At 38.3% G+C, this 25998-nt stretch overlaps 1 protein-coding gene across 3 annotated transcripts in view; it reads left to right on the plus strand.

The window, feature by feature from the left end:
- The window catches only part of CADPS2 (calcium dependent secretion activator 2), a 528567-nt gene that overhangs the window by 103946 nt on the left and 398623 nt on the right, over positions 1-25998 (plus strand). For all 3 annotated transcript variants that reach the window (XM_040644062.1, XM_040644063.1, XM_040644064.1), the window contains exon 2: positions 15628-15741. In XM_040644062.1, the coding sequence (XP_040499996.1) occupies positions 15628-15741 (114 nt within the window). The remainder of the gene's footprint in view (positions 1-15627; positions 15742-25998) is intronic.

The raw sequence follows: 25998 nt of genomic DNA on the forward strand, positions 1-25998 counted from the left end.
TCATAAAATTAAAAATTGGAAAAAATACCTATTTTAAAGCTCTGAGTACAAGTTGCAGGTTCAATCAAATTGCATGAATTGAGAAGCAAACATTTTTCCAAATCATCAAATTCCTTTAAGAGTCAGACTTTGGTTAACTAGTAAAACAAAAGCAATAGTAGGTAAATTTATAAAGAGTACATCAAGTTCACACGAAGACCGTAATCGTTGTAGTAGTGATCACCAGTGCTGCTTTCTAGGTTAGTAGGAACAATTGTGAAATATAAAAGCTAATTAAACAGAATGAAAGTATTCTACAGGTGTATGCTAAACAAAACTCTGCTCATAAACTGACGTTGATAATCCTGATTGATGGAGCTGGAGATCGTGGTGGGGGGTGCAGTTGGTGGGGGACTGCACTGCTGCATCTTGGAGGGGAGGGCTCTGCATCAAGTCTTACTTGCCAAAATGACCAGGACCTCACCAAGACAGTTTACGGAAGGAGCCACGTAAACAGTGTTCAAATATGACTCCGTTGTTTATAAAGTTTTTGAACAGTAGTTTGAAAAGTTAATGCTTTTTGTTGACCTGCAGCGCTAAGTTGGGGAGCTGTGCTCTGTAAACTTGTTAACTGCACCCCCGCCCCCGTGTCAGTAGGGGGAGTATGTGTATATTCTGCACGTATGCATATGCATTTGTGTGTTAATGTGTATACAATTGAGTGTACTCTGAATCAGTCCTATTTTAGGCAGTCATAGCTGTTAACTCAAGTGCACTCTTACAAACCAAGATCACATGAAGAAAAAAATTTCCTTAAATTGCAACTGTATTTCAAAGTATTAGAGTTGATTTTACAAAATATTGGAAAAAGCTGATGTATTTTTCCCCAAATATCACTAAACTCTTAGAAGGTAGATTTATTCCTTATCCCCATCTTCATCACAGTACTTGTTATGCGGCAGGTTCTCGAATAGCTGTTGAACGGAGTTACTGAACATTTGAGGAAACAAATACTAAGAGCCTCTCCAAATAAAAGTTGAGGCAGTTATTGCTTTAAAAGGTCCTGTTTGTGTGCATTTAGAAAATTGCAGGGCAATGTAGTAATTGAGAAGTGATATGTACGGCTTTAGGCTTAGACAATGAATAACGTGAGAATGAATTTTTGTGCTTCATCTGTATGTAGCATAAAGTGCATCTCCTTTCCCTAGAAAAGTTCTCTTTGACTTAATTATACCCTACAAGATTGTATTTAAAAAACGTGCTTTAAGATGTATATTAATAAGAGGTTATTTTCTAGGTACTAGTCTATTGCAGTGACAAGTAATTTTTTTCCTGAGGGCTGTTGACTAAGTGATCAACTACCAACACACCCATTGGGCACTTCATCGGGATGACTCCCTTTGGGGAGTACAAGTTGCAATTTCAGTATCATATTATGCTCTCCTGTTATCCCCCTTCCCTTTCCTTCCCACAGCCTTCTGTCTGCTCTCTCCCTTCTTCCTTCTCCTTTTCCTCTGCTGGCTCATTTCCTCATCAGGAGGGAAAATTATTGCTTGTGCTCTATCCTTTGGGAGGAGACTGTTGGCTTAGTGAACGAATGTTAAGCTGCCATGCATTTTAAAGAACTAATGGGTTTAAATACCTATTGCAGGAACTTTTAACAAGGCAGAGGTTCTGGAAACAATACTATAACCCCAAGAATTTGTCATTATAGAATGCCAGACATTTTAGTAGGCAAAGGTAGGGGATGTGAGTAATGTTTAAGATGATGTGACAAATCACAGAACCGTCACATGGAAGCCTTTTGAGTTGTATAAAATTTACCCAGTGTTTTTTTCATTTTTGCTACTTTATGTAATTCCTTGCAATATACTAATGACTGTAATGCTGAATTATATTTTAAATTGTTTTAATTTCTATATTGATGTTTATAATTCTGTCTTGTAGCCAAATTTTGCTGTGATATCCAGGAACATTTTAAGAATTTATACTATTCAGGACTTCAGAAAACTATTTCAGAAAGCATGAGAATGTGCTCTTCTTTGCTACAAAAGTAATTTGGGTGGTATTGTAACTTAGCAATGTCAATAGATATTTTATAGGATAACTAAGGTTTGTTCATAGAATTTTTTTGTGAGAAACTAAACAGAAACTAACACTGGAATGTCTTCCAATATGAAAAAAAATTGAGATGTACTTTAGCACAAAATATTTAAGTTTTCTGTTCTATATATTCACATCCTAGATTATCTTTCAGTTTTTAGCATCTTGAATCCCTTTTGAGTTATCTTGAGTTTTCTTGGACATCTGTTTTGTGAATCTAAATTTTCTCCTATAAAATGGAACGGATAATAGTCCTAACCATTAACGAAGAGTAAATAAGGACTCTTCTAGTTGGCTTGGCTCTGGGTCTTTAGGTGGGCAGCAGATGGAGTAGAGCCAAAGGCAGTCCTAAGAGACAGTTTTAGGACCAAAATGCAAATGCTGTGGCCTGAAGTACATGGCACTTCACTGTTCTGCAGCCTTTATTCTCATGCCTTCACTATAGCGTAGGTTTTCTCTTGAGACAAATGTATTATGTGGGAATATATAGGACATGTGATCACCAATGCGTGGTACTCTGCAGTGACCCTTCCTTTTCCCTGTGGTTTTTGTTTTGTTTGGAAGCTCTGTGTGGCCAAAGTCATGTTTATTTGAATTACTTTAATTTCTTACAGTATGTCTGGCATTCTGTGTGTTCATCTTGTATGTTTTTTAACTTGTAAATTTGGTGTAAGGTCACCATCCCCGGTAAGATTCAGGCATGTTCGAATTACGTTGTGAGGACGACCTTTCCTGGGCATGTTTCTAACTTCTACCACGCTATGCGTGCTGAGACTTCTGCCTCAGTAGAGTAGGTGGCTGAACCTACTGTTTGGTATGTTAATTCCCCATGCCCTGGAAATGACATCTTGTATCATTATTTTTAATGAGAAATTTCCTTTATATGTTAGCATTTGTTATGTGCTTTCCAAGCAGACAAGATTTCGGATTTAAGTTCCTATATCTTTAAACATGACTCATAATTACACTACCCAGAAGATAAATCTATTTCTTTGTCATGAGTAAAAATCTAAAAGTTGCTTTTCGTCCTGTGTATCATTTTTCTGTTTTTCCATTTTATGTTAGCTTCAACTTCACAATTAGGATTTTTGACTAGTATGCTCTGTAAATAAACGGAAATCAATTCACTGAGGCCTCTCTACATTTGGTTTAGTTGAGTGGATGTCTTAACTCATGGATACCAGATCCAGCAATCCTCTAACCTAGCCGAACATGAAACCCTCCAGAATTTACTTGAATAGCTTTCCAGGTTACTGTATTCAGAACTCTGAAGTAGTAGTCTTCAATATCTGCATTTCTGAAAAAAAGTTTGAAAGATTGTGATGAGCAAGGTTTGAGAAACTCACTGGTTTTTCATTCTTTTAAAAGCGGTCACACTTGCTCTTAGTGGTATCTCCTCTATTTGTCCAGTTTTTGTCTTGCGCAGCATATTGAGTTGTGTTGTGAAAAATTTCCTGTGAGCTTCCTTTTCAGATGGCGCTGAAAAGATAAAGGAGTTGGAAGTGACTGCAACGGTGACACATTGTCAGGTCCTAAGAGGCAGAGAAACACAAGGCAATGCAGAGAACAGAGAGAAGATGTTATCAAAGCCTCAGTGAGTCAGAAGGTAGAATACAAATACAAGTGTAGGATACCCAGTTACATTAGAACTTTAGGTAAACAGTAGGTAATATTTAACGTTAAGTATATCCCAAGTATTTCATAGGACATACTAACACTAAAAACTACCCCCAATACATGTTAGCATAAGTATTTTATCATTATCCATTGCTGACGTGAAATTTAAATTTCTTGGGACAACCTGTATTTGGCAGCCTTACCTGGAAGCCCACCGGTGTAAAAGGAGGCCATGGTATCCTGCTTAGACTCAGCAAAAAGTGGCCATTCAACTAAGGTACCTTATTTTATTTTCAGTGACTTGAAAGCTAGCTTTGTAGTTGACAGAATAAACGATTTGCTTTTTCTTAGTGGGGAAGTGTCTATATGGTCTGGTTCGACCTCACTTTGTGTACAAGCGTACTACACATTTGCCTTTACTTCCCAGCAGTATTTTGTACAGGAATTGAGCATTGCTTTTAGAATCGAAAAATCTAAAGCAAATATTTACGTCGTTCTAGTCTAGGTGTTCACTTCTTTTAATATTAATCTTGAAGGAGGACTTTTATCCGTTTAGTCTTCACAGACCCTTGAATTTTCTGATACAGTGTTATGCCATGACATTGTGGAGGTATAATAGTGTTCTTTGCTGGCTAAAATTTTGTTAGGCTAAAGAAGGAAGTAAACAATTCCCTTTGAAGGGATAATGTGATCTTTGCAGTAATAAACATGAGTTAATTCATTTGAATTCTTAAAGTTGTTTCAGCTAAGATTTCTGTTTTAGGTACAGGCGAGAATTTTATTTGTTAGGGAAATATTGTTAGGCATTAGGAAACCTTAGTCTTTATCTCTTTGATGCAGTTTTCCGGTTCAAGCCTCCTTATTGGAAAGGTCAGGACAGAACAGCAGTGCTAGTTTGCCTACATAATAGTCCTTCTCTAGCTACAGTTCTTCCTTAACCAGATCCTTGTATTTATTCAGATACCAGACCGCCATTGTGCAAGAGTGGCTGGATTCCTCTTGAATCCCCATGGTGACTCATGATTCATCAGTCTTGACACTCTTTTCTTGACTTCAGGGATTTCTTTAGGAATGGACCACAAATCCTTTCTGGATGGTAACATGCAGGGAGAAATCCTACATGTAGGGGTGTGCTGATTCTGGGGAAGTTTTCTCAGTCTATCCATCTGTCTGAGTAAAATCTTTGGTTTTTGTGATGGGAGGATGCTTTGATAGAGTTAATATGAGTTTCTTTGGAGGCAGGGAAACTGAGGACAAACCAGCACATTGAGGATATTTACAGATGGAAAAGGCCTGGAATCTTGATAACTTCGTTGAGCAACTGAATTAACTGATCTGGAACCCTCCTTTCTTGAGATGTGCCAATCAACCCCTTTGTTTAATAGGCCCTTTTGTGTTGGACCTTCGGTAACCTTCAGTCCAGTGCACTCGAACCAAATTAAAGAAGTAAGGTAGATGCTCTCTTAGTCTGCCACTGTGTGTGTCAGAGGGATGGGTCAACAAAGATGGCAAGCTGAAATTTCATTTCCCCTTTTTACAGATAGCCATTTCTCATCTATGATGTATCTGCTTTAGAAGGAAAGCAAAAACTTAAAACATTTCAGAAGAAAGCAAATAGAGATCATATTTTCTTGCCAAAGCAGTCCCAGAGCACTTATTAGCTCCTGGAAAAGGCCATTGTGTGTCTTGGAGTTGGTCAGCATGTTTAAGCTTTTAGACAAGTACACAGTTGTCTGATGCTGAGTCTGTCCAAATTCTTTGTGACGAATATAAAATCAGTTTCTTCAGCATACGGAACTTTGCCATGAAATACCAGATGGTACCAAGGCACAAAGTTCTTCCTGCCGGAGAACAATATCATCTGCAAAACAGAACTACTCACACTGCAGCTCAGCAAAGAAATCCTTTGCTGTTTCTTAGGCCTCACTGAGTTTGGTCATGAGCTTATTTAGACAACACACAGTCTATCTTGGAATTTTAAGACTGTCTTCTCCTAACTCCTCACTCAGTTATGTTACTACTAGTGTCTTTTGCCAGTGGTTAGGACAGGATACATGCCCTGAAAAGCAATAGTGTATGGTGATATGCTCTTCCACTTGTAGGTTCTCTCCCACTGTAGATGAATTCATAACAGCAAATATTATATTTAGTGGGAGTGAGGATATATAGATGACTGGCATCCCTGTGTAAGGAACATGTAATTTAGTAAGGAGAAAGTCCTGGTATGCAAATGATAGGGTACATATGAGGTGCACAAGTGACACAGAGGATGGGATGACTTCATTTGAGGGGAGCAGGAGGAAGGAGATTTCTTGGAGGTTTCATTTGGGTTACTTTCTAAAGGAAGAAAGGAAATCTAGGGAGAGGGAACTAACACGTGTTGAACAAGCACAATGAGGTAATGATTTGGAGGGAAAGAGAAGAGCTTTTACTCACCCAGTCAGGCTGATCAAATAAATCATGTGATAGCTTTGCTAGGCTCTGATGGTCCTATGTCTTGAGCTGGGTACAGAGAATGATTTGCTCAAGAAGAAACCCCAAAGGTAGCCAATGGCTGAGTGTGCTAGTCAGATGTACCTGGGTCTGCCTCCAAATGAGGTGAACCGGACCACTTTCTTACCTGCGTCTTAGCTTCATATTTGGCACAAGGAACCTACCTCATAGGGGCTTAGAATAATCCTTGTAAAGAGGTTAGAAGTAGACTTACTATGTGGTAAGGGGTCAATTAGTATTAGCTATTACTAGGTATTAAATTACACATTTATTAAGGGTGGTCAAGTGAAAGTCCTATTGTTTCAAAAGGACAATCCTCTTACCTACCTTGACGTGGTCTACCAGATTTATAGGAAGCCAGGACTAGAACCTTTGGCTTATGACAGACTTTGTTCGGACTTTGGAAGTGGTGAGGTGGCAGAACATGTACTGTTTCCTGTTTCCTGCTTTTTTAACATCGTTGATCTCCGAGTTGACTTTTCTGGGAAGCCTTATTGATTTTCATCAGATCTTAATGGAGGAGAGGGTGAATTTTGATGGCAGTAGGAACATCTCAGAGTGCCTCATAAGGTTTGTACACCCATGGTCCTCTCTGACTTGCTTGACAGCAACAGATTGCTAAGGCTGTTATGATCATTGGCGTGTTCGTCAGGGTTCTCTAGAGAAATAGAACCAATAGGATACAGATCTACGAGACTTATTACAGGAAATGACTCACATGGTTAGGGAGTCCGAGAAGTCCTACAGTCTTCCCTGTGCAAGCTGGAGAACCTGGAAAGCTGGTATAGTTGAGTCCGAGTCCAAATGCCCAAGAACCAGGAGCTGTGATGTCCAAGGGTGGAAAAAGATGAATGTCACAGCTCAGGGGATTGAGAACTCACCTTTGATCAGCTATTTTCCTGTTGGGGCCCTCAATGAATTAGATGATGTCTGCCCATATTGGTGAGGGTGGCTCGTTATTCAGTCTACTGAATAAAGTGCTAATCTCTGCTAGAAACACTTACACAGACCTACTGAGAAACAGTGTTTTACCAACTCTAGTCAAGTGGACAGATGCAAACCAAGTGTGATAATTTTTATTTGCTTTTGATGAGCTTATTAGGATGAACATTAAAAGCATTCATAGGTCCATCTCATTCTGAGTAGTGGGTAAAGCGGATGCTAGAACGAATAAGAAGGTCTTAAAGGAGATTGTTGGATAATGAGAAGATGTGCCAGTTTGCTGTCAACCTGTATTCATGTTCGGGAACACGCAACAGTCCTACTGAATAACTGCTCTGCACGTGACCGGATTGTCCTTTGTAAGATTAAACTGAAAGAAGACTGTCAAGAACATGCCAGTGGGGACAGACAACGTGTAGTGATGGGGTAAAAATGATGGCCTTGGATTGAGGTTGCCTAGGTTAGGATCTTGGTCCTATGACCTAACTGGTTTTGTACCTTAACCTCTAAGCCCATTTTCTCATCCATAACGTGAGACTGATAATACCTACTTCACTCTCTGGCAATGAAAAATACTAGGCAGATCCTTAGGTATTGTCTTTCGGCTCTTGTTCAGTTTCTCTTGAATCGGTCTAACCATAGGACTTTGCTACAAGCTGTAGACTGTGGGTCCTGTTGCTGTGAGCGAAGCCACACCTGTTGGGCAGGGTGTAGCATGGCCCCGTTCATCTGCCTTCAATGGCCGTTTGACCATCACACACATTTCTTATGCCACTGCCATCCAAATGAAATGTGAGCCATATAAGGAATTTAAAATTTTCTAGTGACCCTTTAAAAACAGGTGAAAGTTATTTTAATAATTTACCCTATATATATATATGTCATGTTTTTCAGTATATCACCAATACTTATTGGATGCTGCACATTTTCTGTTGCACCGAGTGTTTGAAATATGTTAGACTTGAGTGCATGTCACCTTGGATTAGCCACACTTCAAGTGCTTGGTGGTCTGGCGTGGTTATGTGCTGGACAGCTGAGCTCTGGGCAGTCTGTCGTTAATTGTCCATCTGCATCCATCTTAAGATTGGTTTTGGTCTCTGACTTCGGTTTTGGAAATCAATGTGCATTTTGTTGTTGTTTCACCATGTATTTCTAAAATAATAGCAGTTACAAAGCATTTAATGTGTTAAGTAGTTTTTCCCCTATTATCTGGTAACAGCCTTATTAAATCCTATGTTACTGTTTATCCTCATTGTTTAGATAAGGAGCTGCAGACATCGAGGTTAAGTGACCTGAAGACCCTACAAATTGTTGGGGGATCCTGGAAACTGACAAAGGTGGTCTGACGTCAGAGGCTGTGTTCTTCATTACTGCCCCATTTGTCCCCTATAATCTTGTCCATGAAATAGGTGAACATATCTGACAGCTGTTTTCTGGTGCATTGTGGTGGATTGAGGTAGTCTTGAGGTTGTATAATTGCATGCTAGACCAATTTTGTGGGGGTAGGTGAGTATGAGTGGAAGATACGGCTATACTCATAAGGAATAGTTTCATAGCAACAGGTGTTCGTTTGTTCGTTTGTTCACTTTTTCATTTAGAAAAATTTGAGCATATTCTGTGAGCTAAAAATCATGTTCTTATCCTGATGCAGATTTTATTCTAGTGGGGAGGGGTTAAAAGCAAAAGAAGCCATCTATGGGACATCAGATGGTGACAGACACCTCTTGGCCCCCGGGGGGTTGTGACCAGGAGGGAAACAATAGTATGGTGAAGAGAAGAAATATAGGCTTTAGATGAGAATATTGTTTTAGATTCTTTCCCTGGCTCTTAACCAGATGTGAAGTTATGCAAGGTGCTCAACTTCTTCGAGCTTAATGTCTTCATTTATAAAATGAAGATAAATAATTTACAGCAGACTAAGATTTAATGGACATGTGTGGAATGTGTTTAGTACAGCATAGCAAGGAAATTGATAGACTTCATGGCCTGAACGTTCCTAGTTGCAATATTCACCAGCAGGTCCCCCCAGTCACATAAGGGCGTGTAAGCTTGCTGTGGCTTGAATGTAACTAGGAGGCCAGTGAGAATATGGATAGAAGTAATTCACTTAGTAGCCGAGTAAGCCTAGCTTGGAGGCCATTTGTTTGTGATGAGGTGGGATTGTGCTGTTCTGTACTCATTGCTGTATATATTTCATTATAAAATGTTAAAATAGTGCTTGGGAATTTAGGGCTTTTCTGTCCCCACTTTCAATACTGTGGGACAATAGAATTCAGTCTGCCAAAATAATTTTTACTCTGCCTCAGGCACTTAAACTCCGGGGTTTGCTGTTCTTTGGGGCAACTTTACTGGATAAGGGTTTTTTCATATAAAGTAACCTATGGAATGAATGTTTTATCTCAGAATTACGATAACCTTACCAGCAAGGGATGGTGGTAATATGTGGCACTTTCTCCTTGGTTGGGTATCTCATTGGGATTTGTATGCATTAGGATTTGGTTTGGTCACATATTAGTAATCTCCAGTTAAGAGTAATCTGTACATACAGAGGTTTATTTCTCTTTTCATGTAAAGGAAATTGGGAGGGGGGTAGATGGTTCAGGGTTACAAGGGCTGTTCCCCATTGAAAAAGACATCAGGCTTTATCTTATGCTATCTTTATGGGCCAACCTGAGTGTTCCAGCAAACACCTCAAATTCCAACTAGTAGAAGAGGAAAGAGTTAAAAGTGTTGGGTTTTCAGCTACCTTTTAGGGTTTCCTGCAAGCCACACACTTTTGCTTTCATCTCCTAGGCCTTAACTTGGAAATACCAATGAAGGCTGTTATTTGTAGTCTTAGATAGGCATATTGCAGATATCTGTGCTTACAGAAGAGTGCAGGAAAAGTTACTTGGATAGGAAACTACAAATAGCAGTGCCTCGCATGGGATTTATAACCGTATGAGACATGGTCACAGCCCCTTTGTTATTCTGTTCTGATAGGCAGTTTGGAGAAGTTTGTCTTGGAAACATGGAAACACTGATTATTTTGCCCCAGTGGTTTTGTGTAGCTCTTTCTGATGGAGTGTTAAGGAGGGAAGAAGAAGATAGCACCTGTATGTTAGTCTTTTCCTGTATGTATGTATGTGTGTGTGTGTGTGTGTGTGTGTGTATAATTTTTTTTTTTTTTTTTTTTTTACTATATCTCATTAACAGGTATTAAAGCTTTGCTTGTGCATTTCAGGGACCATCTGTGTCTGGAGTAAATCCTTTTACTTCCTTGAAAAACATTTGTCAGTATTTCTTTGAGGTATGTGCACACACCATCATCCACCCTCCAATCCTGGAGGTACCATGAGGTACCATACCCTCAAGCCACCTGCCGCTTTGCTGTGGGATCTGTGATCGCCTTTACTTACCCGGATATCACACAGCCCCCACCACAAGTGTGAAGACTCTGAATGGGGGAACACAAGTCCAGGCAGGCTTTGCACAGTAGTGCTTGCTGGTTTCCTGAGTTCCTGATTCTCATAAATGATTGGTCTCCTTCCAGTCAAGATACTGCCATAAGTCTTCAGTTGATTGTGACTTAGAATGTGAAAAGGTTAGAATCTAAATTGAACACACACACACACACCCCTAAGAAATATAAAATATCTCTGAACTTTGAAAATTAAGCGTTTTTCCTGCGACAGTTATTATGGATAAATTATCACTGCCAGCCAACATTCAAAAAACGTAGCTTTCACTGTCAGTATTCGAAGTGTTCTGTTTATAAGGCTAATCTCTTGGCTGTATTTAGATATTTGCAAGGGTGTTTATGTTCTGGTTAAGTTTCTGCAATTTAGCTGCATATAAAAAGCTCTCTAAAAATTCCCACTGGATAATTTTCACATTAAAATTTTCTCTGTATTTGAAAAATGTTATTCATTGGTAAACATACTAGTGTGGAGGCAGTATATGGGGAAAAACGAAAATAAAGGATCAATCATGGTAAAGTCAACTGCCCCAAAGAGTGTTAATTGATTGTCAAACTGGACGAACCCGTGCAGTAACAGGTTTCCTGGTTCTTAATCTGAATTGAAGGTTTCTTAAAATGACCTGGACAAAGACCTATGGATTATACCTTATGCTAGTGGACATAAAGCTAAAATAGTTCCTTGGTCATTAGGTGAAGGAATTCTAACAAAATATTAATCAACTGGAACAATGGATCAAATCTAGCAAGATGGAACGTGGCTTAATAAAACATGTAAGAATGTTTTAGAAATTTTTGTTGATAAGGATGATGTGAGTCAGTTGATGTGACTGCCAAGAAGAGTTAATTTGTTTTTGCTGTGAATTAATAGTGCTTAGAATGTGGGAAGCGGCCCTCCCACTTGTCTGTGTTGGCCACACTATCTTAGGAGAATTAGGACTAGCACATTTTAGGAAGGACATTACTATTGTAATGAGTTTCATTTGTATGTTACAGCTTTAAATGTGCTTTTTTGTACTTAGATGTAACTGAGTTTTATTTAACAATTGAATGCTTAATTTATGAGCTAATTGGAGAGTACCCTTAGGATGTTGAAGAACTGGCAGTTTATCCTAGAAAGGAGAAGACTCATGAACAAGCCAGCACGTGTCTTCCAGTTTCCGAACTGCTTTGTGGAAGAAGGAAAGTAACTTTTAGGCTGTTTTGTCTTTGTGTTAGAACTAGGATTGTGGGAAAGTCATAGGGGAAACGGGTTCAATTCTTGAAATTTAGTATAGGCTTTATTGTGAGGTAATGAAGGTGTGTGTGCTAATAGACTCAAAGGGAGGCTGAGAAAGGACCTCATAGGGATTTTGTAAAGATGAATGCATTGATAAGAATATTGAATAGGATTACTGGTTCGGTTCTGTTTTTGGTCTTAATATCAAAGAAATTCTCAACCTTGAAATGTTAAATGTTAAAAAAAAAAAATGGGGGACTGTCAAGTTGAAATCTTCTACTTGAAAGGAGAATTGAAAATTCAGTTCATCTGTTGTCCAAGTCGCCCTGCAGGATGATCAGATCTAAATTATATGCAATGGATCAAAATCATTCTGAGTTAAAAGATGATGTGCAGAGTTGCCACCATAACTTATTTTAAATCTAAATTAAAATTTTAGTGAAGAGTCCTGTGATTTAAAATTTTAAAATGAATATAGCAGTATAGGTTGAAAAATCTCGCTTATTTTCCATCTGTCCAGTGCCCACAGCCATTCTTCCTCCATAGTTTCCATCTGCATAAGGAAACAAATTCACATACGTGTTCTAATTTTGCCCCTTTTCTATGGGAGTGGTGGCTTATTTTTACATACTGTTCTATAACTAGCTTCCTTCTCCCCCAGATATTTTGAAGATGTTTTCATATCCATACATAAGGGAACTTGTTTGTTTTTCTTATGGATTTAATGGTATTGCCACAGTTTGAATGTAGTATTTATTAGCCCTTTATTTATGAAAATTTAGGGTGAGCTGCTACTGTGCTAGGAGCTAAAATTGGCCAAAATTAACTGCAAATTACATTCAAGCCTTCCCCTGTAAGTTGCAAGCCTTCAATAGGCTCCAGAATTCCAAAATATTTACATCAGCCAGAAACTGCCAATGCTTCCTACTCCACCATCTTCCTAGAATCCTTCCTCTGTCATGTAGATTTAATTTGCATTTTACTTATTATGAATGAAGTTAGGCATGTTATCCAAGCTAAAGAGTAATTTCTCTAAATATATCCATTTTGTCCATTTTTCTGTTGACTTATTGGTCAGTTTCTTAATAGTTTCTGGGACCTATGTTTGGAAACTAGCTCTTAAAGTTGGAAATTACACACATTTTTTTCCTCAGTCTTTTTCTAGTGATTTTGCCCATAATATTTTTGGCATACACAGTTTATTTTTAATGTTTAAATTTATGACATGGGGATTTGGGTTCATGGTTAGAAAGGTCTTTCACATACTAGCATTAAAAGGAATTTTTTTCTTGTACCTTTACGGTTTCATCTTTTTATAGTTCCAGTGAATTAAAACTTTTAATGTAACAGTATGTGTGATGGTACGATTTAATTTTTTTTCTAGTTGGCTACCCAGTTACTTTAACACCATTGATTGAATAGACATCTTTTACTACTGATTTGAGGTGTTATAAAGGTATTTTCTAGTACATATCTGAGTGTATTTGGATCTAATTCTTGGGTCTATTCCATTAGTCTCTCTGATGATGTATAATAGGGCTTATTTTGATAATGCAAAGAAAGTTTATAGGGAACTCTGCATTCTAAACAGCTGTCCCTGCTGCTAGACTTAAAACTTAGTTTTTTTCCTCCTAATCTTTTGTGGAAATATAGACCTCTATACTTAAAAGGTACTTATTGATTGACTTCTTATATTTCACTATAATATCGGTTGACATTTTAGGTCTTAAATGTACCTGCAGTAATTGTTTTTTGTTCATGAAAACGTTGAAGTCTGATGTTTAGCCAGGTACCTCTGGCACGTTTGAACTATACCAGCATTGTTGAAGTTCCCAAGAAGGTGGTTTGCTCAGATCTCCTTTCCTTGATTGGTATTTCCATGCCATAATCCCCAAAAAGTAAGTCCTTGGTACAGTGGTGAAACAAACCCTGTAAAGAACAGAATGCACCTGATGGAAGAAAATTGAGGTTTTCAGTTTTTGAAAGCTGTTGACTTTTTTTTGTTTTAATCAAATGACGGAGATGGGGCAAAGGCTCAGTAAGACCCCCTCCAGTCCATAATTTCTATATTTGTCCATGTCCATTATGTTACCTGGACACTTGGTTTGCTAGTTGAAGCCCTTCCTAGCAGCTCCTGGGCTTGGCAGCTAAAGTGCTTTCAGCTGTCTTGTTCTCAGCAACTGCTGTCCTGTTTCCATCTGGTCCTTTTGTGAGCCGTGCTTAGAGAGCTGAAGTTGTGGACTTAATTGACCTTGCCAGTGCATACACAGAAAAGGTCCCAGCTTTGATGCTCTCCATATTACGGAAGTGGAAAGTGTCATATAATGGGTGATGGCTCTGCATTTGAGCTTGGTTTAGCTTTCCCTAAAATGAAAGCGATAACCTTAAAGAAATGGAGTGGTCTTTTTCCTTCACTGCTCAGGGGAAGAGGTTTTTTAAACTGGGGTACAGTAGGACAGTTCTCTACCAGTCTGTTGCTACCAGCAACAGTTTCTCTACAAACTGTCTTGTTAGATTCCTGAATAACCCCCCCTTTCCTTTTTTTTCTTTGAAAACACTTGTCTCTCCTATTTGAATGGCATTTTAATAAGCCTTTTGAACAGATTTAAACTAAGGTCACATCAGCCTTCACTTCGAAGCCAAATCCTACCCGTTTGTCTTCCTTTCTAATGCTTTCATCATTTTCTCCTCAGCACATTTCCAAATGCTTCACATCTCTCTGTAGAATCCAAAACTGGACTGAGTTCTTCAGTAATGGGATGAGGATCAAATGAAATGGAAAGATCACTCCTTTCCTGTTCCGTATGGTATCTTGGAATTGTGTTTTATCTGCAAGACTGTTCTCTCAGCAGCTGAGCATTTTGAACTGCTGCCTGACCTCCTGTGCCCCACCTCTGGTGAAGTCTATGCCCCATGGTCAGGGCTGAGTTCAGGGACAGTTGCACAGGGCTCCATGCTTAGAAGGGCCTGTGCTTGGTGTAAAGCTCTGTTTCTACCATCTTGAAATTCTCAATTTTTTAACAAGGGGCTCCTCATTCTCAATGACACTGAGCCCTACAAACTAAGTAGCTGACACTGCTTGTCACTCATGACCAGAGATCATGGTTGGTAAGTTATGGTCATGTCCCACCCACCCTCAGTAATAATGACGGCAGTCAGACCTAGGGTGTAGAAATCTGGTTGTGCACTTGAACTCCCCTCCCCTGGTGTACAGCTCTTCCCTTGGTGTGCTCAAATATGCACTCCCTGTCTGTCTGTTGCCTCTTTGTTCTCAGGATTTGTCTCCTCCTCATTTCTGCATCTCACCTCAAGCATTGAGGTATGTGCATGGAATCCAGACTTTTGGCATCAAAAGATGTTCTTTCCAGAAGATTCTTTCTCAGGGTTCCTCTGCACTCTTCCTTTCTATTATCCTTTATCTAAGGCCGCTGTTATTCCTCTCCAAGGATGCTTGTCCTCTTTGCTCTCTCTTGTTCAGGACAGCTGGCAGTTTTGCACAGCAGTTCATTTCTCATCCGAATTTTAGAATTCACCTGCTTCTGTAAAGAGACCGGGGTAGTAAACACAGGAAATCCATCTGGTGTAGAAATTTATATTGCATTGCAATATTAGGATTCCAGACTATGAGAAGTGAATTGGAAACGTTTTAAAATTGAGCCATCGTACAAGCAGTAAGAGTTTTTTTAGCCTTTTTTTTCCCCTTTAACATAAAGCTAGTTCTAGGTGTCAAATTAACTTTCAGCAATTATAATTTTTAAGAATGGTTACATTTCTCTGATTGGCTCATGTTTCAGCTAATTCCCTCTTTTTCTTACAGCTTAACAAGCAACAATTGCAGTTACTGAAAGAAAGGTTCCAGGCCTTCCTCAACGGAGAAACCCAAATTGTGGCCGATGAAGCATTTTGCAATGCAGTTCGGAGTTACTACGAGGTAAGTTGAAAAAGTTTTGTTTTTGATACTTTGATGCTTTTAAGAAGTTTTTAAAAATGTCTTTCCCATTTTAAGGAGCTCACTAGTATGATAGGAAGGCTGTGAGTTTGCAACCTTCCTGAAAGCACTGTCAATTTTATTTTGCAATTTAAAAATTCTAATTCCACAACCTGGTTTCCAGAGATAAACAGAATTGGAAACTATTGACATCTTTTGAGGAGAAGTAAAGTGCTTAGAAAAAAATCTTCTGGCAGTGATGGATACAGCTGAGTATAGCTCTCTTTGGGTTCACGTGTCTAAATTACCTTTCTAATGGGGATTTCAATAATAAATTGTTGTCTTGTGCCATTTTGTTCCCTAAGCCTTATAGTTAAGGCTAGTACTAATTTCGGCAGGATAAATTGAATTCTCTTGTCTTCCTGGACGAATAATACTACCAATACCCCCTAGCTGTTTGTTGTGGTTTTCGTTTGTAATTCATCAGGTATTCTGCGTGGATTACCCATGAGCACCAGTTTTCACACATGGTCATTAACTGCCTCCGTGAGTTGCCAGTAGTTGTTACATTTAGAAAAGTCCCTTTTTATCCTAAGCATTTCAGAGTCATTGGGGGGAAATGCATTCCTTTTTATTGTGTAGACAATCTAAATCTTTACCTGCAGAAGCAGAACATGCAAACATATTAGGCTAGTGAAAAGAAAATGTGCAGAATGCAGTAGGTCAGATATTCCCTGACGCAGGGAATACCTTTGCATGAAGAATAACTGGATCTACAGATACTTGGTTGGATTTGTAATTCATTGATGGTATGCCTTAGAAGTTACTTCACGCAACCGGGGGGGGGCGTTATATTACCCAAGAGTTGGCCTGTTTAATTGTATAAAGGCCTAGAAGTCTTGCTTAACAAATATGTGTATGGCATGAGTCTCATGACAATAGTGATGTTGTCTAACTGGATTTTTACTCAAAATACTTTAAGACCTCAGAGTTCTTACGTATAGGACATTTTATTTCCTCTTGAGTCAGTCTTGCAAGGTGAAATCTTGCCTTGAATCTTACAAGATGAAATATAAGGGCCCATCCTAGCATCATGTAATGGAAAAAAAGCTAAAAGTCTGTGTTCAGGAAGAAGGAAATGGGGTTCAGGAAAGTAATTTGTAAAAGGATGTAATTTCAAAAATTAAACAGCTCAGTTTTGGTTTGGGTAAATATATTATGGCCCCTGGGCATGTTAACATTAGAAAAACTGAAACTGGGTGAGGGGAATATGTGGGAGCTTGCAGTAATATATCTGCGTATAAATATAAAATTATTCCAAAATACATTCCAAATGGTTTTTTAATATGCTTATTAAATAACTTAATGTGGGGGCACCTGGGCAGCTCATTCAGTTAAACGTCAGACTTGATTTTTGGCTCAGGTCATGATCCTCAAGGTCATGAGATCAAACCCTGCATCAGGCTCCACACTGGTTGTGGAGCCTGTTTAAGATTCTTTCCCTCTGTCCATCCCCTCACCCCAGCCTGGGTTCGCTAACTCCTTCTCTCTTAAAAAAAAAAAAAACAAAAAACCAAAAACCATAAAACACATAATGTGACGTGGCCACACTTTCACAAAAGGCACACTTAAGCTGTGTTGATGAAAAGATTGTGACTTCAGTGAAAGAGTGTCCCCATTGTATTCGACGTGAGGATTGTGTTCTCTTCCGGGTGCCATATATAGGAATGTGGACAAACTTAGAGTTATCTGGTTTGGAACATATCAAGTAGGTTTATGAAGGAACAGGGGATGTTTAATCTGGAAATGGATTAGGTTGTGTTGTATTTGGAACCCACAGTAAAAACAAGGAGTAAGATGGAAATTAAAGTGGGAACATTCCAATCCAACATCAGAGTTTTGTTGCACTGCCCGAATACAGAATGGGTGAGGGCAGCATCCCTGGAGGCTAGACTCTGGCTGCACTTCACAATTATTGGGAAGGCATATTGCCCCAAGAGGTCCTGAAACTCTGCCCTGGACGTAGTGAATCAGAATTTCAGAATCTGTACTTACCAAAGCTCCTCAGATTGTTCTACAATTGGTATGTTTCTAACAGTGGCGTTAGAGGATTATTCGCTGAGATTATTACAGAAAGAGTTGTAAGAACTAAAGAGGTGGCTGGACTGGGTGATCTAGTATTTCTGGCCAGTGTTTACTTCTGAATCTATGTCTACCATGTGTTTGTGCAACCCTCAAAGCAGTGTTAAGACTGGTGATATTAATAATGTGTTCATGGAGACTCCTGGTCGACATTTGGGAGTTACTCTCTAGGTGGCACACAGTTGGTACTTAAACTCTTGAATGGGACATTTTGTTGGATAAACATGGTAAAACAAAAAACAAAAAATTTTTTTTTGCTTCTCAATTTTTTCCTCATAAGTCTTTCTCCTTTATTTTAGGATTATAGTTTTGTATACTTTGCTATAACAGTGCCAGTAGTCTCTCTTAATGTGGTATTTTTTTATGGCCTAATAAAAATACCCAAGTTTTTCTCCCAACGTCTCTCTGGTACAGAGTACAAATACTACCCACAGAAACGAATGCTCACAGATGTTAAATGGCTTGTCTGGTGCTATATATTAAGCGTCTGAGTTAAATCTGAATCTAGGTTTTCAGGCTCATATAGTTGTTTTATAGTTGCCTTTTTGAATACACCTGTGTCAGGTAGTGTGCGTGAAGCACTTTGAAAATATTTCATTCTTCAGAATAAACTTTTTAAACAGACTCACCTATTTCATCTCTAAAATAAGAGTGTTGAAATTCGTATAGCTGATTAATAGAGCTAAAATTTCTCCTTCCACTAAAGCTTTTGAAAAGTAGATTCTTGGGTTCCACCCAAGACTTACTGAGTCCGAATTCCTGAGGATGGCACGTCTGAATTTTGAACTTGGATCTGGATGATTTCAATGTACCCTATTTTGGGTAACATGTTGAACTAGATCTTACAACTACCAGAATAGGTGTTCCCTGAAGGAGCTGTTTTTACCCTAGTTGTTATTGTATCCCCAGTGTGTAGCACACAAGTGCATTCAGCAAAGATTTGTCGACTAAGTGATTGAGGATTGTGGCACTTATTTCTCTATGTAGAAGTTGTGTATTTTGTTATTTTCCCCCACAACTATTTTCCTAAAGTATTATTTCTAAAAGTATGGAATTTGATTGTAACTGTTCTCATTCATGGTTTGTTTCTTCAAAGGTTGCAAATAATTCAGAAGCATGGTTGAGCTTTGTGTTATTTCTAACTTAATATTCTATGGTTCTGTGATCTTTTTTGGCTTCTTACATCCTTTGAGGTCTATTTTTTTTTTTTCAGGGATATTTTGTCTGTTATATACAATTGTTTTCAACCATTAATAATCTTATTAGTAGCAATTTTCTCATTAGGTTTTGTAGCCTTTAGCTGTGATGGTTATTTCTAACTAAAATGATAGACATGAAACATCCTAGTAAGTGTGTATTACCAATATAACATATATATTCATACTCTAGGAACACAAGTTCTCCTAAAGTCTGTAGGCTACTGATTTTTTTTTTTTTTTAAGCTTTATAAATGCTGTCTTTTCCAGCTTGGTTGAATGTCTGTTTTCTAAAGACAAGAGTTACCTGTGTTTTTTTTATTGGTTGTAACTTCAGATATTTGGTTTATGTTACTTTACACCTGGGATCTTAATTATAGCATTTATAGTTTTCCTCCCTGTTATTGGACCTAAAACATTTCTTTAAGGTAATTCATTACTTTAAAAGATCATATCTGTCAACTAGATCATGACAGGACTGGATTTTGGTATTATGTGGTGCCTTCTTGGGGGTGCATTCGTGTGTCTTTTAATAAATATTTACCATGAGTACTATGCAGAACGCTATATGTAGTGTGAAGGTAATGATTTTTATTTGACAACATAATTTTTATCACATGCATTTTGGTAAGATGTCTTCAGTTTGGCTTCAATATCAGCCTATAAAGTTCTAAGAATAAGAAGTCTGTTTTTGGTGAAATTTCACCAGTCTTTGTCCCCATAAAGTGAAGCATAATTAAAAAAAAAAAAAAGACCCAAGCATATAAACCACCTAATGCAGCCACAGTGGTACAGACGGACCAGAAGAGGAAAATTAGAAATGGCAGGTAGTATACATAGCTACTTAATAAAAGTTAACAGTGATAATTGTATGGTTGCTAATGGTTGTTAGATTCCGCTGTACTTTTTTTTTTTTTAATTGAAAATTTTTTTCCCTCTAAGTGTGTGAGCGTGTGATTTATCCCCTGTAAGTAACTTACTGTTGGGAGGAAGGCATAAAGTGGACATTAATTTTACAAGTATTTGGTTTTTTTTTGTTTTTCAATTTAGGAAACTTAAGCTGATTCTGGGAATGGGGAAACCTAGATCTTACTGCAACCTAATACACTCCAACTTGTTCTTGCCATCAGGTACCCGTTCTTTTCACAAGAAACAAGTGGGCTTCATCTAAATGTAAACAATGACAGTGTGATTTATAACAGATATGTGGGAAAGTAAAGGGCCTTTCTCAGATTTCCAAAAGAATATACAATTGCTTAGTAGTTGCTTTCAGCATAATAAACTTAGAAGTTTTGTTGCTGGTGGTGGTGGTGGGTTGGCTTTGTTCACAGCTTTTGAGAAAGGGTGTGATTTTCTTATTTCACTTGTTTATGTTTTCTTTTGGTTCTGCAAAAGGGATGAGGGTTATAGGAGTGTTTAGTGTTTAAAAAATTGCCAAAAACGTATTGTCATTTGTCTCTACCCCACCATCACCATTTGCTTTTCAGATTTTCTACCTGCTAATAAGACAGAATGAGTCTTAAGACTAAATTAAATTGAAATTAAATTTTTTTCCAGTGTTTCTCAAATTTCATATAAAATGAAAAATTTCATCTTATTTTGAACTCTAATTTAGACCCTTTTATTACATACTTCTACTTAAAATACATTTTTAAATTCTGGGATTCAGAAGATTCCTATTAAAGAACAGTTTTAAATAGAAGTAATACACACTTATGTTAGGGGATAAAGAATAAAGAGGAAAACTTGCTATCCTAAAACTGTTTAAAAAAACAGTATTAAAAAAAAACAAACCAATATCCCCTATAATTCCAAAACCTGTAAACAACTCCTGTTAGTTTAGTGTTTCTCTTTTGTACATATGAAGCTGGAATCATTTGAATTTTTTTAACGTATTATGTCATGAGCATTCTTTAATAGCAAATGTTCTCTGTAAACATGGTTTTTGAATAGCTGCATGATAGACCATCGATTAAAAAAAACCCCACATTTCTAATTCTACTTAATTTCCTTCTTTTTAGACATTTAAACTTTTTCCATTTTTAGCTACGAAAATGCTGAAATGGTCATTCATGCTCATTTACTTCTGCAAGTGGTGTTACCAGTTGATCTGAAATGAGCATTGTTTACTCTTTACAAAGGTTACTAAATTGTCCTCAAGAAAGGTGTAACAATTTATAGTACTAAAATAATGAGAATGCCATTTTTTCCCCTCCACACTGGTACTAGCATAAAATAAATGCCAGCTATTTGGTTCACTTGTTCCTGCTTTGGGGAAGTTTTAACACTCCATATTGGTCATTCACATTTCCTTATGAATTACATGTTCATATCCTTTGTCCATTTTTCCATTTGAATATTCTTTTAAGCACTTATTTGTTAGGGGCACATGGGTGGCTCAGTTGGTTAAGCATCTGACTCTTGGTTTCAGCTCAGGTCACGATCTCAGGCTCATGAGATCCAGCCCTGCATGGAGCTCCTTGCTTAGCGGGGAGTCAGCTTGGAATTCTCTCCCTACACTGGCTCAATCCCTCACTCTCTTTCAAATAAAGATCTTTAAAAAAAAAAAAAAAAAAAGATTTATAAGCGTTCTTTATAGACCAAGACGACTATTAATTGTTATGCTGTGGTTACTTACTTTGCACATTTCCTTATCTCCAACACTGCATTTCCGGTTCTGGTGGAATGAAAGGCACTTTCACATCCCAAATAGAGACTGCACCGCATTTTGTCTGCTTTGGATTTGCTTGTTCAAAAACCATTTGTGACAGTGCTTTCCCATCATGTTTCCACCTTTCCAGCTACCACCCTTCTTGGATTAGTAGCTCTGTGAATAGATAGCTAATGGCTGGTATAACTCATGTCATAGCTGTGGACCTGTTTCTTCATCTGCTGAAGGGGGAAGAAGATCTCAAACTGCCTCTAATTGCACAAGTCTCTGAAAGATGGTTTGTGCCTTACTACTTTTCTTTTGTCTTGTATACTCTCACATCTCCAAGATGAAAAGAACAAAGGAGCGTGGCTTGATAGTGCAGTTCTAGGACAGATTTCTGGGCCATGGTTTTGAATTTTTATACACATGTATTAAAGCAAAACTCTATATTCCCAGTCCAGAACACCAAGGAACTTCAGCCTGCTTCTCCCATGGAAATTGGGGATCTGTTCCAGCTTCCCGGGACCAGCAATCACTTCAGTATCCTTCCTTTTATCTACTTACTTTCTGACATTACACCCTAACTCTTAGTATTTACTTAAAAATTAAGTGCAGGGGTGCTTGGCTGGCTCAATCAGTAGAGCATTCGACCCTTAATCTCAGGGTTCTGAGTTCAAGCCCCACATTGGGTGTAGAGCTCGAGGGTTGGCCTACTGTGGTGGTCCAGGTGACAGTGACATATGGCCTGGAATGAGAGCCCTGGAAATGAAGATCAGTGGGATGATTGGGATATATTTGGAGGATAGAGATTAGTCTATGACCTTGATCTTTATCCCCCTCTACCTTGTGTTAACCTAAATAAAATTGTCAGTTAATTAAAAAAAAAGTGCATTGTTTGATTTGTGAGAACTGAGAACCTTTTCATGCATTTTTGTTTTATGTAATTACTCTTCTAGAATTAATAGGCACAACTTGAATGCTACTTTGTCTTTTGTGTACCAACTAGAGGAAGAGAGGCTGAGCAGGACGGCATTTAAATATTTTGATGAAAATTTCTGTATCCTTTTACTTTGGGATAGAAAGATTTACTTTTCATAATCCAGGGGATGTTTGACCTGTCAAAATCCTTTAAAATTTGTAATAATGCCATGGAAAAGGCCTATTTTTTTCATAGTGAATTGATGATTACTGAGTAAACCAAGATTGGCAGCCTGTAGCAGGAGGGTATAAAAAAAAGGTCAGCACATTCATAGATGAAATCCAGTAACCGGTAATGAGAAGTGAGCTTTTAAATTTGCATTGAACTCTACAGATCACATTGTATTTGCTATTTTTGATATTAGCGGTTTTATTTCACATCCCATTTTCTTAAATTCTAAGGATGGCATTTTCAGTTAAGCATTCTGTAGGAACTGGGAAATGTGTTTTCTTGTCTGAGATTCCTGTTTCTATTTAGGGGAGCTTGCTGTGTGCTGCCTGTCAGTGTTTTGTAGGCTTGCCTGCCTTCTCGATGGCATCCATTTTGTGGTGAAGGAGGAGTAGTCCATAGATAGTAGGATTTTGTTGCTTGAAGGCAGCTGAGGAAATCACTTGAGCATTTTCCTCCTTTTCACATATTTTTAGAACTCGTGACTGAATTTTTCAGGCTTACATGACGTATTTGTGGCAGAGGGCACGGTTAGACCTTTCTCTCTTTAACTCTCCATCTACGTTCTCATACAAGGATATTGTATCCTTAAAGTACGTTGTGGGTTTGGTAGACCTAGTGCAACTTTCCAGTTTGGCCAGGGATTTGGAAGTTTAATTCCAGCCAGGTAGCCACGAAGAACAGAATCATGTGGCTTACTCAATTCAGCGTTCTCTAATCCCCAAACCCAGCGTGCATGTTCTCCTGGAAGGATTACCACACTGCAAAGGAAGGCCTTTGGCACCACCCAAAAATAAGCATCTGAGATATGACACAGTCTTGTTACACCTTGGCCTGACATCATGATTCAGGAAGAATTTAGACCTATCGTGGTCTAACTATCATGCTCTCTGTTGGGCACTCTTGGTTCTTTAGATAAAATCCAAGTCAGCAAAGCCATATCCTCCTTCTGGAAAAATACCATGTTAGTGTTTAGAGAATCTGAGTGGCCCACCTGCCGCAGCTTTCTGGTGGGTGAGCTGATGGGTCACAGATCACATTTTCTAAGTTTACTCCTTTATTAATAAGGGAAATGCTCTTCAAGTGTCTGTCTTTGAGAACTTGCTTGTTTTATTCCTGTTACTTTAAATTATCATGTCATCTTAAGGTTAACATTTCTTTGAAAAGCCATAGTCATATAATTTACCTCATGAGGCAAGTTGTATCTTACATGGATTGTTTTTTGTATCAGAGTTCTTCCTAATTTTACGGTTAATTTCTCTGATTACCTGGAACATTTTTCAATTTCTAAGTTTTCAGGGGTAAATAGTTTCCCTGAGGCTTTATGACCCTGAAAGCATCATGACATTTTGTAGTTATTTGAATATCACCCTTAAGTGGAGTGTGTTTCCTCTGCTTATCTTCTGTCAGTTTTACTCAATAGAGCCTTTTCCATTGAGCTTCTATTTTTAAAGCTTTTTGTTCTCTGGCTTCAGGCGTGAGGTCTTGAGAGGAATCACATGTACCCTTGTTAGCAGAGTCCCAGTGGGTGCTGGTCTCACCTTGATATGTCTAAGTTTTTCTCTCCCATAGTCCTAAAAAATGGATAGAAAAAGTTCTTAAAGCATGAGGTATTAAACAGGTAAATATGCAATACAATGACTAGCTAAGATAGTCATTGATCATGTTTCTTAGTACATTTTTGGTGTAGCTTATATAACTTAATTACAACCTTCGTTGTTTTCAAAGTGCCTACTGAAAGGCCTGTTTTCATTATCCCACAAAACACACCATAGACGTAGTTCCTACTCTTTCACGCTTCACAGTTGAAAGAACTTGTCAGTGAAGGTACCTCTAGGATGGAGAATATTATTTTCAGAAGATCACTGGAAGGAGCATTCTTTTGCATATTTTAAATCTAGGTTAGTGATGGGAGTTTTTATTTAAAAGTAGTTGAGCTGGTGAAATGACATTTGTTGTCTTGATAAAGGACAGCTGTTTGGGGGGGGGGGGAATGAAGCTGCTTAGGAAGTACCTACTATTAGCCAAAGGGAGAATATAGAATTTGTTTGCATTTATCGTCTAATTCTTCAACCATCCACCAAGTGTGAGGGACGTCCAGGAGCTTAGCTTGTACCTTGCTCTAAAACTTTTAAGGGTAAAGACACATTCCCGACATTCCTAGCTGTGATGAGAGGAAGGACCACGAAGAATACTAAAAGAGACGATTTCAGAGAGAAACTGATTAGTTGTAATTTACACTTGAGATTTTTTTTTTAATAATTTTTTATTATGTTAGTCACCCTACAGTACATCCCTAGTTTTTGATGGAGAGTTCCATGATTCATTACTTGCGTATAACACCCAGTGCACCATGCAATACGTGCCCTCCTTACTACCCATCACCGGCCTATCCCATTCCCCCACCCCCTCCCCTCTGAAGCCCTCAGTTTGTTTCCCAGAGTCTCCCATGGTTCATTCCCCCTTCTGTTTACCCCCCCTTTCTTCTTCCCTTTCTTCTCCTACCGATCTTCCTACTTCTTATGTTCCATAAATGAGTGAAACCATATGATAATTGTCTTTCTCTGCTTGACTTATTTCACTTAGCATTATCTCCTCCAGTCCCGTCCATGGTGCTACAAATGTTGAGAAATCGTTTTTTTTGTTTTTGTTTTTGTTTTTTTGATGGCTGAGTAATATTCCATTGTATATATGGACCACATCTTCTTAATCCATTCATCTGTTGAAAGGCATCTCGGCTCCTTCCACAATTTAGCTATTGTGGACAATGCTGCTCTGAACGCTGGGGTGCATATGGCCCCTCTTTTCACTACGTCTGTATCTTTGGGGTAAATACCCAGTAGTGCGATGGCTGGATCATAGGGTAGCTCAATTTTTAACTTTTTAAGGGACCTCCACACTGTTTTCCACAGTGGCTGTACCAACTTGCATTCCCACCAACAGTGTAAGAGGGATCCCCTTTCTCCACATCCTTTCCAACATTTGTTGTTTCTCCTGCCTTGTCAATTTTTGCCATTCTAACTGGCGTAAGGTGGTATCTCCAGGTGGTTTTGATTTGAATTTCCCTGATGGCTAATGACTTTGCACATTTTTTCATGTGTCTGTTAGCCATTTGTATGTCT

The sequence above is a fragment of the Ursus maritimus genome, unplaced genomic scaffold, assembly GCF_017311325.1.
Source record: "Ursus maritimus isolate PB19 unplaced genomic scaffold, ASM1731132v1 scaffold_3, whole genome shotgun sequence".
NCBI classification, from domain to species: Eukaryota; Metazoa; Chordata; class Mammalia; order Carnivora; family Ursidae; genus Ursus; species Ursus maritimus.